Genomic DNA, 16,028 nt, shown 5'->3' on the forward strand with positions numbered 1-16,028 from the left:
TATTTTTTTACCTTGAAATTGGATAGTTTAAGTAAAGATTAGTCTTAAAGCCATAGTAGTCAAACCAATGTGCATTCTCAAACTTAATAGGACCTGAACAAATGCCACTTAGGAACTTTTGAAAACCCAGGAGTCTTGTTAAAAACTGCAGCTAGTTCTGCCTTCTCTGTATTTCTTAATAGCTCTCAAGGTACCCATTGCTAGCTGAGATTCAAGAGAGTTTCAGGTGCTTTTGCCTTGCTTTCGGCCCATCACAATGAAATGGATAATTTCAAAACCATGACTGACTGTTGCTTATTTCCAAAGTCATCACTCTATTTGATGTTGCTGTGAAGAAAGCTTGCTGTCTGTTTTAGGAGGTAAGCTTGAACCCCAGTCCTACCCCTTCTCCTGTCCCACCCCTGGACCCTTGTGTTTTCACCTGGTTGGTACCCTCAGACCACAGTCTTCTAGTTCTGTCACCTGAGTAGCTTCAGATTGCAGGCGTGTGCCCCCATGCCTGGCATGGAAATAAGTTTAATGGGAACTTATGAGAAATAAATAATCAAAATTGTAAAGGCTGACATGGCATGGCATAAGGGAGAGATATTCAATAGAAAACACTAGAGCATGCTAGGTAAAGGCATTTATGTGGCTAAATAATTGGCTCACTAGTCACGAAAGTATCAGTTTCATGGTTATAAATCCTGGAACTTTAGCAGACACTGTGAGGAGCTCTCCCTTCAGGTTTGTCCCCATTTTCTTGACAAATAGAACCTTAGTTTTGTTGCAATTGCCACAAAGGCCAGCACTATGCAATGGATATTGATATATCTAATCTAGTGTTGCTGATCAGTGATTGGCCTAGAGACAGGCATGTAATCCAGTCTTGAAGAATACTATATAAAGACAATTCTTCTGATGTGTATGGGGGGGGGGGCATGCAGAGATAGAGCCGGGAAAGATGTTATATAAGGACAAAGCATGTGGGCTCCTTCTACTTCTGTCATACCAAGATATAATGTTTGCTGGCAGCCATTTTGCCACAACAAGAATAGACATTACTATTGTAGTAAGATGGTGATGGAGAAAAATAGACAAAAAGAAAAAAAATAACTAGTTCCTGGGCCTAAGGCCTTGATGATTTCAAAAAGAATCTAAACTAAGCCAAGACCGATTTCAATATTTTAGTCAAACAACAACTGTATGTTTTCAGCCTCAGTTAGTTGTGGCTCCTGTTACCTGTAGCCAATGTCTGTACTCTTACACATGTATATGGTATTATACACCACAGTCCCCATGTACATAATTCATAGAGAAACATTTTCAACTCTTTGTTTTTGGGGAATTCATAAATATTCTGGAATTGTTTAAGCCACTTTTCAACACAAATGGGCTCCAAACCTTGATTGATTTACATTTTCAATATTCCCCCCAGTTCTAGCCAGTAAGTACCATGAGCCTACATCATTTGTAGGCTAGTGATTTTAGTATTAGCATGAATTAGAATCACCTCTTCAGACAGATAGATGAGTTTGTGATAGCCAGTAGTTTTAGGTAGGGTCTGAGAATCTGCATGTTTACCCTGTTGCCAAGCAATACTAATACTGCTGATCTCAGGACCACACTTAGATAATCACTATCCTGAGCTATGGTTAGTTGCCTCCCAAGGCAGACACAGACTTAAATTCACACTCTCCACATGTTTATCCCAGACCCTTAAAAGTAGGTCTTTCTTTCTGATCAAAGGATTGTTCTTCAAACTTAGGAAAGGTTTCAGGATTTTGTAACGCCATTACCATCCCCTTTTAAGACTAGTCCACCCTCATTCTTATAATCCTCAGACTGGCTGCTTCCTGCCTTGGCACATACTGCTTCCACTTTCTGGAGTACCACACACTTTATTGTACTCCAAGTTTCTTCAGGTCTAACACAATGGAGTCATCTTTTCTCTTTTGGTCAAATTATTATGCCTTGCTTTTCATTTCATAGAGATGAGAATTATGTGATGCTGAAAGACAGAAGGTAAATAAAGAGCTCTCTCCTTCTGCCTGCTGCCTGCAGGTACAAATGTGAAATTATGCTGCCTGTAACCTCCATTTCTGCATTTGCTGGCCTTAAAATGAGCTTTCGCTCTGAACTGGTCCTGACCCAGAACTGAATGCTTTCTCCATCTGCAGAGGACATAGGAAGGTTACCCAAGCTTGCAGCTGAGCTCTGGAAGCAAACTGGTAACCCAACCGTGAGCAGCTGCTCTGTCCTTCTCATTAATTTTTTTTTCTGGGCAGAAATTAGGAGCTCACAGAGATATCTAATCACAGGGCCCTCTATTCACTAGTATGAAGAGCATGGATTTTTATACAAAGGGTCTATAAGCACACAGTCTCCTCACTTCTTGCAGGCATGCTGCCTATGTCTGGGAAAGAGGCCACAAATTCTACTGTGTCTTGTTCAAGAACAACATGTGAAGGTCACACTCATATGATGTCATCAAATCAACTTTTCATCCACTCTCAAAATTACCTGTATGTTTGCATAATCTTCCAATAAACCCTGTATTTCTTTGGTTTGGATGTGGTTTGTTCCCCTGCCCTCACTCCCCCCCCTTCGCCCCTGACGTCAATCCCCAAAAGCTTTATATGTTGGAAGCTTAGTTCCTAATAAGGCATCATTAAGAAGTGAGAACTTTAAGAAGTGTAGTCTGGCTGGGTCTGAGTAGCTCAAATCTGTAATCCCAGATACTTGGGGGATCTGGAGGACTGCAAGATGTGGTAGTGCACACCTATCATCCCAGATACACGAGATATATAAGTAGAAGGACTGTGGTCCAGGATAACCCTATCTGAGAAACAACTAACACAAAAAGGGCTGGGATCATGACTCAAGTGGTTGAGTATGTGCCAGAAAGTGTAATGCTTTAAGTTCAAATCTCATTGCAAGCACACATACACATACATACAAGGTAGATTCTAAGGGTTTGTCAACTGGGGATGCTGCCATCAGAAGAGATTAAAATACTTCTAAAAGATCCTGAGTTAGTTATTGAAAACAGTAAGATTGGTCCCTCCTCCCACACTGGCCTCCTGTGTCACAGAGCTATCTTTCTTCCTTTACCATGATGTGATGTAGCTCTCCCCCAACATGGCACTATGCTATTTGCTATTTTCAGCCACCAACATGGACAGCTAAATAAACCTCTTTATACCCATGCTCAAATATTTTGTTATTCTAACAGAAAATGGGCAAATCGAATCCTCATGATTTCTTGTTCTACCATCATCATTTGAAATACATCTTTGTCTTTTTCAGGCTATGATAACAAAATATCTTAAACTATATAGCTCATAAATGATAGACATTTACTGCACACAGTTCTGGAGACTTAGGAAGTCCAAGACCAAGGCTGCATCAAAGTCAGTGACTTGTGAGAACTCGGTTCTCAGTTCATAGGTAGCACTGTCTTTCTATGCTCTTACATTATAATGGATATGGCAGCTCTCTGAGGACCTTTTCACGAAGGGCACTAATACCTCCCAAAGGCTTCACCTTCTGAAACCTTCAGACAGGCAATTAGGTTTCAACGTGTGCGGCTTGGGGTGACACAAACACTCAAGACTGTACTGATAGGGTTGATATTTCCTTGTCTCCAACACAGATCCTACAATTGCTTTCCATCCTACCTCATTCCCACAAAGTATACCAGCCTCCTTTTCTGGATCCTTCTCTTATATCCTCATAAATGCTGGAGTACTTCAATGATCTTGTCTTTAATTTTTCTTACTTTTTACACTCATCACTTAGCGACACCATCTGGTCCCATGGCTTTACATAACATCTATATGCAGACCATTTCCAATTTTTCATCTCCAGCTCAGTGATCGCTTCCAACTTGAGACTCCTCTATTCTACTTGAGAATTTCATTTAAATAACTAGAAAACAACTGAACATATATCAAAATTATCTCCTAATTCTTATCTTCCATTCGCTCAACTCAAAATCTTTGAAATCATCTTTGGCTTTTCTCTCACTTTCTTAAATCCACTTGAGGGAAATTCTGTTGTCTTTACCTTCTAATACTCTTCTATATTTAGTAGAAGCCATTCTCTACCATAATCACCTTTCTCTCTTCTGGGTTACTGCATGGCCTACTGACTAGTCAGTATTTTTTGATTGCTTAGAGAACATTCTGATAGTAACCAAAATAAAAACCTTATTTCCAAATGTTAATCAGATTACATCTCAGCTAAGAATCCTTACAGATACACTCCACTTACTTCACAGTAAAAGCCCAAGTCTTTAAAAGCCCTATATGAGCTACTTCAGCCTCCATCTTTTTATCCCTCTGTTCTTCCTTTGGTCACGATCTCCCAAGCTAATCCACTCTGTTCTAATGGCCTACATCTGTATTTCAAGTCTTCACTCACATTTCACTTCTTATGAAACATGCAGGTAGTTAATGTGCAATCTCAGCCCACAATTATGTCAAGCCCTCTTGTTGCTTGTTTATATATTTATTGGATATTATCAATGTCCCATACCAGGATGAAAGCTTCATAGTATAATGGATATTTATCTTTTTGGTGTTTTCTAATACCTTAAAATAATGTGTGCTATACAAATGTTATCAATACATATTGTTTATCCCTCTTTTCTAAATTGCAATAATGTTCATATTATTTTAAAGTATGAGACAAAAATAAAACCAGTAAGTATCCATGGAAGTGAGTGTGTTATTTCTCATAGTTATTGCACATGAGTAAAATACATAACCAAAGTCTTCTTTATCTGCAGAATTGGAAGCATAAAAGTTTAATTATTGAAAGTGTTTGGTAGCACCATTAATGTTCTTCATTTAACAATCAACAAGCCCAATGGCAGAACAAAAAATGCCAACTTGCCAGGTGCCAGTGGCTCACAACTGTAATCCTAGCTACTCAGGAGGCTGAGATCTGATGATCACAGCTAGAAGCCAATCTGGGCAGAAAAGTCCCTGTGAGACTCTTATCTCCAATTAACAACTCACAGGAAGTGGCACTGTAGCTCAAGTGGTAGAACGCTAGCCTTGAGCACCAAGTCAGAGACAGCCTTGAGTTCAAGCCTCACAAGTGACAAAAAAAGTCAACTTATTGATCTTAGCTATAAAATAAGAGTTCCAAGGGTACCAGTGTCCATAGATCTAACCATGAATTCACTTTCTATACAAACTACATGGAAACACAAGATAAAGGCAAAAACTATATTTTGGACTTAGCAAAAAAAATATGGAAGTGCAGATATTGCTTCAATATATTCATTTTATTCCCTTTCGCCACTGATGCTATCTTATGTAGTTTTAGAAATTCCAACCATGCAATCATGGCCTCTGTCGGATGTTTTCCTGTGTATTTTACTATTTAGGGCCAATTGTGAATTCATTCCTCTTAATATTTCAACTTGACCACTAGCAGAAACAACTTGAGGGAGGAAAAATTTCTTTTGGCTCAAATTAAGTGTTTAATACAAAGTGTATGCAATGCCATGGAATAGGAAACAAGATAGATAAACAAAAAGATAAAGAATGAAGGAAGGAGGGAGGGTGGGAAAAAGAAAAAGAAAGGAAAGAAGGAAGGATGAAGAAGGAAGGAGGAAATGAGAAATAAATTCTGTCATTTGCAGCAATGTGAAATTAGTTGTACTAAGTAAAACTAATCCTTCAAGACAAATACTGTTCGATCTCACTTATATGTGAAATCTAAAAAAAAAAAAAGTTGAACTCAAAGAAGGAAAGAATAGGATGGTGATTACAAAAGGCTAGCATGAAAAAATGCCTGAGAAGATGCTGATTAAATGACACACGTTTTCAATGAAAAAGGAGGAAGAAGTCAAAGCAACTTATTATATAATGGATTAGAATTAATTACAATTAAGTATATGATTATAATTCATAGCAATAGATTATATTTTTGAATATTTATAAGAGGATAGATTTTGTATAAACATTTTATTTTAATAATACTCTTTTTCACTTCAATTTAAATCATTCCATTATGAAAATTTCTTAATTGAAGAGAATATTTCTTTAAAACTCTAAGTTAAACAGAGCTTTATCAATTAAACTTACAGCAATACAGTCTTTAGAAATACATCATTTTCATACATCCACTTTAAAAATTTGTCAGGGTTTATTACATTTTTAAAATAAAAGGCACCTAATGCTATTAATACAGTATACGTAGTATAAGGTAGCACATCTTTTCTCAAATATTTATTTTCTTTAAAATTCCAGCAACTCTCCATGAAGACAGTGTTACTCAAGTTAAAACATTTTTTTCTGTGTAGTTATTTTGCAATATTCTACAAAACATAAAGTGTAATCCATACCTAATACAGGCAGCTTATTTGAGTATTTTTTTTGTCTGTCAGAAATACTGATCTACACACTTACATGATTTCCTTGAAACATAATATAGTCCAACATTTAACAAGTATGTGAAAATAGTCTTTCAAACATTAGGATTTTATTCCTTGATTAGTTTAAATCATTTCATCAACTGAATTCCTTGAGATATGTTAGGTAGGTTGGTCATTTCAATGGACTGTGGACTGGAACTTCCCATAACTGTAGTGATATGTTCATAGCTACATAGCAAAGTACTTCATTATGAAAATGAAGAAAACAGACATGAGGAAAATATATTTTAGAGTTTCAAAGAACTGAAACTGTTATTTTCAGACTAGGCACTGAAACATTTTTTTACAAAATCTTGCCAGATTGTCTCTTCGCTGTATAATGTTCCATCATCAGGCTGGACTATGGACACCAGCTAACTGGCTCCAAAGAGGATAGATTTTGTATCATCACCACAAAACCAAGTAAATAGAAGCAATGTCTATATTAATTATCCCAATTTAGCTCTTCCATAATATACATACAAATCTTGAAATAACATCTTGTACAGAAGTATACAGAATTTGGTCAATTGAAATTAACTAATTTTTAAAAAATAGTATAGCAAATGCCTACTGAAAAAATTTCTTCTTTTTGTTTGTTTGTTTTTGGTCAGTCATGGGGCTTGAACTCCAGGCCTGGGCAAGATCTTCATCTCAAGGCTAGCACTCTACCACTTGAGCCACAGCACCACTTCTAGTTTTCTGGTGGTTTACTGGATATAAAAGTCTCACAGATGTTCCTGTCCAGGCTGGCTTTGAACCATGATCCTCAGATCTCAGCCTCTTAGAGGCGTGAGCCACCAGTACCTGGCTTGAAATAATTTCTTCTTATTGAACCTACTAATATATTACTTTGTGTTATGAATTCCTAACTATCATGTATTGTCAATTGCAGTCAATAATAAAATCTCAGTTGTCACAAAATCATCTTTTAGCATATATATCTCTGTGTTCTGTATTTAGGATTTTCTCTTGTGCATTTGTAAATAATATTGGCCCATATTTTTTGTGAGTATGTGAAATAGAAAAGTAACATGTTTATGGTTGCATTGCTTTGACATTCATCATTTTACTCATGTTCTAACATGAGTTTGGTGGCCTTGTGTATCTGTGTCCATTTTCAACAGTACGAAAATCTGTTTTTTAAAGCTGATAAGGCTTGACACTTAGGACTACTGTTCTGGGCTCAGAACATTCTGTTTTTAGTTCATTTTCAGTATCTTTCTTGGTAATGGTTTTCTACTTATCCTTGAGTCAATTTTAGAAGTTTCACTTTTCCTTCAAAATTGTTCAACATTCATAGTATTCTATTTTACTCTTTTTTTAGTATGACTATACCAAGCTTCCTTTTCCTCTTATAACACTTTTAGTCTTCAGATATTTATGTGTAAGACAGAAGAGTAAACCAGACCCTGGCTTCTCTACTCATCAGCACCTATATATTATAAGGAGGGACCATAGCCCAGTTCCTGGCTGGTGTAGAATCTGTATGTCTGCAAGGGGGGCAATTTGTGATCACATAGGAAAATTGAAGCCTCTTCCCATATGCTTCCTCAAGGTGGAGCTGTTTCAGAACATAAATGATTACTAATTAGCATCTACAGGAACTAATATTGTTAGCAAAATTGCCACCTTGTCATCATGTATAGTGTAAAATCCAGTAATTGTCTTTAAAACCCAAAACAGTTACAATCTGAAAAGAGAAGAAAACAGGACAGGAGAGGAAAGGAGAGGAGGGGAGAGGAGGGATGGAGAGAAGAGGAGAGGAAGAAAGAAGAGAATAAAGGCAGAGAGAAGGAAAGGGAAGGTCTTAATGTGACTCTATTCAACATGAGCCAAAGATTGCAACAAAACTACAAAGATCCAATTAACAGTAGTAAATGAACCCAAACTCTAGATCTTTTCTCAAAGCCTGGCCAAAGTCCAGTCTAGCTAAAAGTTTAAGATTGTCAATTGTCCATTTGTGGAGTTTTTTTTTTCCAGTATGTGTTAGTTCATTCTTATAAATTTTAAAACTTGCTTATTTAATTATATTATATTGATTGTAACTCTAGACAATTATTTTTAGGAATACAAGAATTTTAATTTTTTAATTAATATATATTACTTGTAGCAAAGAATGGAGTTCATTGTGAGATTTTCATACTTGTATATAATGTACTTGGATCTTATTTGTCTCTATCTATTGCATCTCATCACCTCCTGCTGATCCTCTCTTTCTTCCTTCCAATTTAGTCTAATTAAAACTTAATATGATTATTGATTTTATGATTGCTCTTTCAATAAACCACAGGTCTATCAACCAGTTAGAGGAATGCAGACACTAGACAATTAACAGTGCTGATGCTCTGCTGATGCTCTGAAAGAGCATGAAATTGAAAAAAAAAAACCTTTTTATGGAGGGGAGAACTTTTTCTGGAGGGGAGAACAATGGAAGAGGTGACATGGATCAAGATGCATTGTACAGCCAGGCGCCCGTGGCTCACGCCTGTAATCCTAGCTACTCAGGAGGCTGAGATCTGAGGATCAAGGTTCAAAGTCAGCCTCAGTAGGAAAGTCCGTGAAACTCTTATCTCCAATAAATCACCAGAAAACCAGAAGTGGCATTGAAGCCCAAAAGGTAGAGCACTAACCTTGAGCTGAAGAGCTGAGGGACAGTACTCAGGCCCAGAGTTCAAGCTCCACGACCGACAACAACAACAACAAAAAAGATGCATTGTATGTATACACTAATAAGTTGAATTGAAACCTCTTGATACAACTACTTGAAGGTAATTTTAAAAATTTTAACTCTTTTTTTTTTATGTCTTTTTCCCCTTGGGCTGCATATGAGAAAATACAGATAATATTGTTTTCTTGGGTCTTGTGTCACTGTATGTGATTTTTAAAAAAGTGGTATAATTCCATTCATCATTATGGCTGAATAACATTCTATTTTATATTAATACATTCTCTTTATCCACTCATCTGCTGCGGGGCAGGCATGCTATTTCCACATCTTGGCTATTGTGAATAGTACTGCTAAAATCACAGGTATGCAGTTCCGTACTGGTTTAGAATACCTTACATGGTATACTAGGATGAGCTAGTACCTCTATTTATAGAGTTTTGAGGACCTTCCATCCTGGTTTCACAGAGGTTCTGGTCTTTTACACTCCCATCAACAGTATATAAGGGTTCCACATCATTATCAGCATTTGTTGTTTGTTTTCTTGGTGAGAGTAGTTCTGACAGGGATTCAATGAATTCTCAGTGAAACTTGGTACTAGCGTTGCTCTCTGCTCAGGATTGCTGTAGCTATTTGGGATCCTTTGTGTTTTCATATGAACTTTAGGATTCTTTTTCTTTTTTGCTTTTTTTTTGGGGTCCGGTCATGGGCCTGAACTCTGGGCCTGGGTGCTGTCCCTCAGCAGTTCAGCTCAAGGCTAGCACTCTACCACTTGAGCCACAGCGCCACTTCCGGCTTTTTTCTTTTTGCTTATGTGGTGCTGAGGAATCGAACCCAGGGCCTCATGCATGCAAGGCAAGCACTCTACCACTGACCCACCTTCCCAGCCCAGGATTATTTTTCTTTTTCTAAAGGCTATCATTGGAAATTTTTTTGTTGAATCTACAGATTGCTTTTTTTTTTTTACAATACTATTTGATCAATTGATGAACATGGGATGTCTTTACATTTTCTAGTGTCTTCTATTTTTTCTAGTGTCTTCTATGTTTTATAGCTTTTGTTACCTCCTTGGTAAAGATGGAATTATTTTCCTATTTTCCTTCTCATATTCATTATGAGTGTACAGAAGAGCTACAGATTGTAGTGTATAGATTTTGTATTCTATTATGTTCCTGAAGGCCTCTATCAGCTCTAGGAGTTTTGATACGGAATTTTTTAAGGTCTTAGATATAAGATCATATCACCTATAGCTAAGGATAGTTTGACTTCTTCCTTCCCTATTTAGATGCCTTTTATTTCTTTTTCTTTTCTTATTGATGAAGCTAGACATTCCAGTGCTAAATTGAACAGGAGTGGGGAGAGTGAACACCCTTGCTTCATGTCTACTTTTAGGGGAAATGGTTTTATTTTCCTCATTTATTATATAGACTTTATTATGTTAAGGTACATTTTTTTCTATTACTAATTTCTTCAGCGCTTTTGGCATAAAAGTATGTTGGATTTTGTCAAAGGCCTTTTCTGTATCAATTGTGATGATCATATCATTCTTATTGTTAATTCTTTTTATGTGGTGCCTTATGTTTATTGATTTACGTATACTGAAACAGGCTTGAGCACCCGGAATGAAACCAACTTCACTATGATCTGTGATCTTCTTGATTAGTTACTGAATTCTCTTGGTATTTTATTGAGTTTTTTTGCACTTATGTTCATCAAAGTATTCTCTCTCTCTTTTCTTAATAGATGTAATGCCAGCTGCATAGAATTAGTTTGGTTGTGTTTTTTTGTTTTTTTGTTTTGTTTTGTTTTGGTCGGTCGTGGGGCTTGAACTCTGGGCCTGGGAGCTATCCCTACACTCTTCAGCTCAAGGCTAGTACTCTACCACTTGAGCCACAGCACGACTTCCGGTTTTCTAGTGGTTTATTGTAGATAAGAGCCTCACGGACTTTTCTGCCTGGGCTGGCTTTGAACTGTGAAGCTCAGATCTCAGCCTCCTGAGTAGCTAGGATTACAGGTGTGAGCCACCGGCACCTGGCTCGTTGTGTTTTATACCTTTCTAATTTGCAGAAAAGTTTAAGGATCATTAGCACTAGTTCTTATTTAAATGTCTTGTAGAATTCACCTGTGAAGAAATCATGTTCTGGACTCTTCTTTGGTGCTTCAAACATTTTTTAAATGACATGTTAAAATTAATTTCCTATCTCCTCAGTAGCCTAATTGTCTTCATTGTAAATTCTGATGTACTTGGTTTATGTAATAGCATTTTTTCACATATCTTGGTAGATTTAAAACAGGTTAGTTTTTAATATGGACTTTGTTAGAAGTAATACATTTTTAGGTTATGCTTAACATATAGGCACAAAGAGAATTCACTACAGAGTCATGATCTTTTGAAGACTTGCATTGTATTTAGTGTCTTTTTTAAATTGGTGCCATCCCTCTCTATTTATAAAAGAATAAAATGAGCTTGATTCCATTTCTGGGTTGGGTTGTAAAGTGATGGTCCCCTGGGACGGGGTTCTTCTTACTGTTTCCTAATCTCTATGGTAACTCTCACTCTCAATAGCACCCAGAAGATGTCTTAACTTTCTCTCCTACACATGAAATGAATACAGAAATAGCCTTTGAAACAGAGATGTGCAAATGACTTTGAATTATTCAGGACCTTTATTACTAATGCATGCACTTCAGTGAGCCCTTAAAAATGGCACCCCCTCACTGCTTAGCATGCAATTGCTGTGCCCTTAGCTCCAGAAATCACCATCCCATGGAAAGAGCTGAATACCCGGTATCATTCAGCTGATCCCTCTCCCAGAACAGCTGAGTCATTCACACAGGCTGTTTGACCAAAATGCTTCTCCAGGGAAACTAAGAAAGGTAAGGAACTGGCAAAGCACATTGCCAGCTATGTGACTAAATGGGAAACCACCCCTTTCACATTAACTCGGGGCCTCCGGGAGAGCCCAAGGGAGCAATTCGTCATTAAAGAGTGCTGACTTGATTGTCTTGCTGCAACTTTTCTGAACAGATCTTACTAGAATGTATTTGGAAATTACCCAGTTGTCGGCAAGTCTTGCAGACATTGTTTCTGTCACATTTTAAACGAACCTATGAAATCAGTATTTGCTTTAATTTCTATTTAAAATATTTATCTGCTCACATGATGTGTGCCCTAATTCATTAACAAGAGGTGGGAACATTAAATAACTTTAATTATAACATAATCTTTTTAAACATTTTCTACTTGTCCATGTTAACAACTATATTTTTTACAACTGCATAAAATATTCTCATAGCATAATTCATTCTTTTTGTTAAAGTAATATAGCTCAAACTGTAGTTGCAACATTAAATTATTAAAGTTAATGTGAATTAATTGACTGCTCTTCTTCAAATAAAACATGAACTAAATTCTGTGCAGATTCAGACTCACATATATGTGTGTATATATACTATTTGTAGGAATTTAATATTGACAGTTATTTAACATTGTGTTAGAAATTTATGCAAGTGAAAGTTTTTATTTTTGTCCTTAAAATTCAGGAAAAATGTTAATTTACTTAAAATGAGGATTCAATTCACTTTCAGAAAGATCATGCCTCAAAAGTCCTGTTAATAATATCAACTTTCTAAAAACTGTGGGCAGGATAAGAAAAGTCTCTCTCCTTGTGTTCTTTCTTTATATCCTGTCAAGTGATTTCAGTCTCCTGCACATTTTGGATTCATTGTTCCACAGGTACAATGATTTACTTAGCTGCCTTGCTATTTTCCCTTACCCATCCCCCACCCCTGCAAAATCTATATAAAATATCGGTTCATTTCCAGTTACAAGGACTCTTTTACCATCTGCCATCCCAGGAAATTTGTGAAATGGGTCCCAGTAAACAAAGTGAGTATTATTTTTGAGTTTCTCAACATAGTTTATAAACAAAAAATATTAGACACAGATGTATTTTCAGACCTTTGAATCATAAAACAGAAGGCATCTGGCAATTTGGGGGCAGTAAAACCATCTATTGAGTGATTAAAATAGGCTTCTCTATGTTCTGTACAGAAATTCACAATTTCCTGAAGAACATTTGGTCAATTGTCTCCAAAGCACCAAAAGATAATTTAACAGAAGAGTTGATATCAATATAATTACAGTTCAAATTGCCAGTCAAATCATACAATGTGTCTTATATTTATTTGTCTTCATGATTTTCTATTCAAATGACATCACTAAAAGTGTTTGGATGTCAGGAGGAAGTTCACAGTACAGTGTGGCCCTTGGTTGGGACAAAGGTCCCACAGCTGTCAGTGTGCACATTCAATAATTATCTATGGAAGAACTAATTGCTCTAATAGCTCCCAATGCTAAGTGAACTCCAGGACTGGTTGGTGACACTTTTATTGCTGAATCTACTTGTAATCTTATTCCCCTAGCAGAAATAGGTTGTTAACTTGGTTGTTTTCATAAAATGCTATGATCCCAAGTGATTTATTAAAAACAAAATTATGGATTGCTTAGATTATCTTTGGGTTCCACAAATTTGTGCCCTCATATCAATATGCTTAACACAAAGCTGTGATGCTCCAGCTCAATTGTATCTCATTAGAGCAGTGTTTCTTAAATTTAGTATACATCTGAATCACCTGGAGAGTTTGTTAAAATGTTGGTGTCTACCAGCTAAGTTTCTGATTACCCAGGTTAATGGTAGAGTCTGAAATTTTTCAATGCTAACAGCTGCTTGATAAATGCCAATGCTACTTTCCTGGGACCACATGTTGAAGAGCACTGGCCTAAAGTATGTATTTCTGAATTTCAAACTAGATAATGGCCACTCATCTTAGTACCTGTGAAAAATAACATTCACCCTAGTGTCATTGGCTAAGCAAAACAATAAGGCATGTAGAAGCAAAATGTTTCTCAGAGTGCTTCCATTCACAAGAATACTTGTATCCTGTGTTATTAGGTCTTTGAGCATCTAGAACTTTAGGCATCTGAAAGCATCAGGTGCCTCATTCACTCAGCAGATTCTTCCATTTTTTTGAGTTTTCTCATCATCAGAAAAAAAAATTAATGAAGCCTTAAGGAAGTGGAGCTAGCAGCAGATTACCTGAAATACTTATTCATATTCCACATTACACTGAATCACAGCTTGCCACGTTACGCTGAATAACTTTATCAGATGACGCTGCAAAGCATCACTTGACAGGAGTGATGGGCCAGATGGTCAGACTGCTACAAGGCCACCGCTCCACCAGGAGCTGCAGCTGGAAGCCTGCACAGCGACTAGGTTTGCTGATTCTCTGTAGCCACTTCAGGCATCTGAGGGGAACAGGGGGCACAAAACTTGGACAATTTCCAGAGAAACAACAAATGATAAATGTTGCTCTTTCGTAAAGTATTTCAACATTACGATGCCTTTCCCTAATTCACTCTTCTTCAGAAGACAAAGATGACTCTGACTTCTCCTATCCCCTAACTTTGAACTCTTCTCTTAAAACAGCATTTTCATGACATTAAATAACAAACGGATTAGAACAAATTACAGAAAACAATAAGGCCTTCCCATATCAGGATTTCTTTTATGAATATGTATAGGCTCTCTCAATAAAATCCCCATGCTTCCTTTGTTCAAAGAAGGCATTGCTTTGGAAAGGAAGTATTACTCTCCTTCCTGTGGCAGCTGATTAATCTTTCTCCACCCTTTTACTTTTTGGGCTCTGTTTGTCTTGGCTTTGTGCTCACCAATATATGAAAGCATTAGGTTCTCTTTCATTCAGGACTCAGTGAAGCCGACTTCAGGGTCGCCTCCTTAAATCCAAATAAGCTGGTAGGCTTCCCCAAGGAAATTTTTTTAAAGCTTGGGCCTTGGAATACACAGAGGAATGAGCACAGAAACATTACCTTTTCATCCTTTGAATTCCCCCATGGTTGTCCATACAAGAAAAAATAATAATGTCACCATAAACTAACTTGCCTATTTGTTTGATTAATGAAATCCACTGAGCAATGTCTGTTTCAGTTCTGCTTTGGACCTGACCTCTGAAGTCTGCCTGTATTTCTAGACACAGAACTTTCCCCAATGATTTCAGTCCTATGGCCATCAGCTCACATTAAATTTGAAAACAGTTTCATTTTCCTTGAGATTTCTTCCCCTCAGCATAGTAAATACAAGTCATTCTTGGGCTCGCAGCTTGTGGACATGTGAATCTTTTACCCCAGAATAAAACATTATGTAAAGTTAACCTTCTCTGTTATCTCAGGAAATACCAAAGATACAATGTTGCTTGGCAGTCAGTCTCTGACATTTAAGATGGCTTCCTCTATCCATCACCACTCTTAAACTAGCCCAAGTCTTCACTTTCTAAACTTTTATTTCCCCAGTATCTCCTTCTAATGCTACATGGATGGACTTGTTCCCAACTTCATAAAGAACAGAAGCTCTTGGACACACCATTGTCACATCTTTTATTCTTCCTCTCAAAAAACTAGTGATGAGCTTCCCATCCAGTGTCTTTCCTCCAGGGACTATCTTGTTTAATACTATTTCACTTGCTTGTGAGAAAAAAAACTTAGCTCAAAGAGGCTTTACCTTTTAGAATTAATAACTCAATCAAGCAAGTTATGGTAAAACATTGTGACTGTAGTTAATAACAATATGCTACATTTGTTAAAACTGCTAAGTGGATAAATTCTATATCTTAGTCACCAAAAAATGAAGAATCTACATATTTTAAAATAACATGCAATAATACCTCACAAGACTAGGGTATAACTCAGTGGTAGTGTGCTAGAGGTGGTAGGGTGTGTGTGTGTACCTCCTCAAATTTGAACTCTACACAATAAAGAGTTATACTAAGTACATATAGTTTTTAATCTATTGAATAAAACAAATAAAGTGGAATAATGTATGGAAAGCATAGCTTTGGCTAGCCTCAGACATTGCTAGCTGAAAGTGGTTT

General features: G+C 36.8%; 1 protein-coding gene across 1 annotated transcript in view; it reads left to right on the plus strand.

Moving 5' to 3' along the window:
* Positions 1-14,280: 14,280 nt before the first annotated feature.
* Positions 14,281-16,028, plus strand: part of Dytn (dystrotelin) — a 38,675-nt gene continuing 36,927 nt past the window's right edge. The window contains exon 1 of the mRNA XM_042679344.1: positions 14,281-14,356. Coding sequence (XP_042535278.1) covers positions 14,281-14,356 — 76 coding nt within the window. The remainder of the gene's footprint in view (positions 14,357-16,028) is intronic.

The sequence above is a fragment of the Dipodomys spectabilis genome, unplaced genomic scaffold, assembly GCF_019054845.1.
Source record: "Dipodomys spectabilis isolate Male_0828 unplaced genomic scaffold, ASM1905484v1 ptg000051l, whole genome shotgun sequence".
NCBI lineage: Eukaryota > Metazoa > Chordata > Mammalia > Rodentia > Heteromyidae > Dipodomys > Dipodomys spectabilis.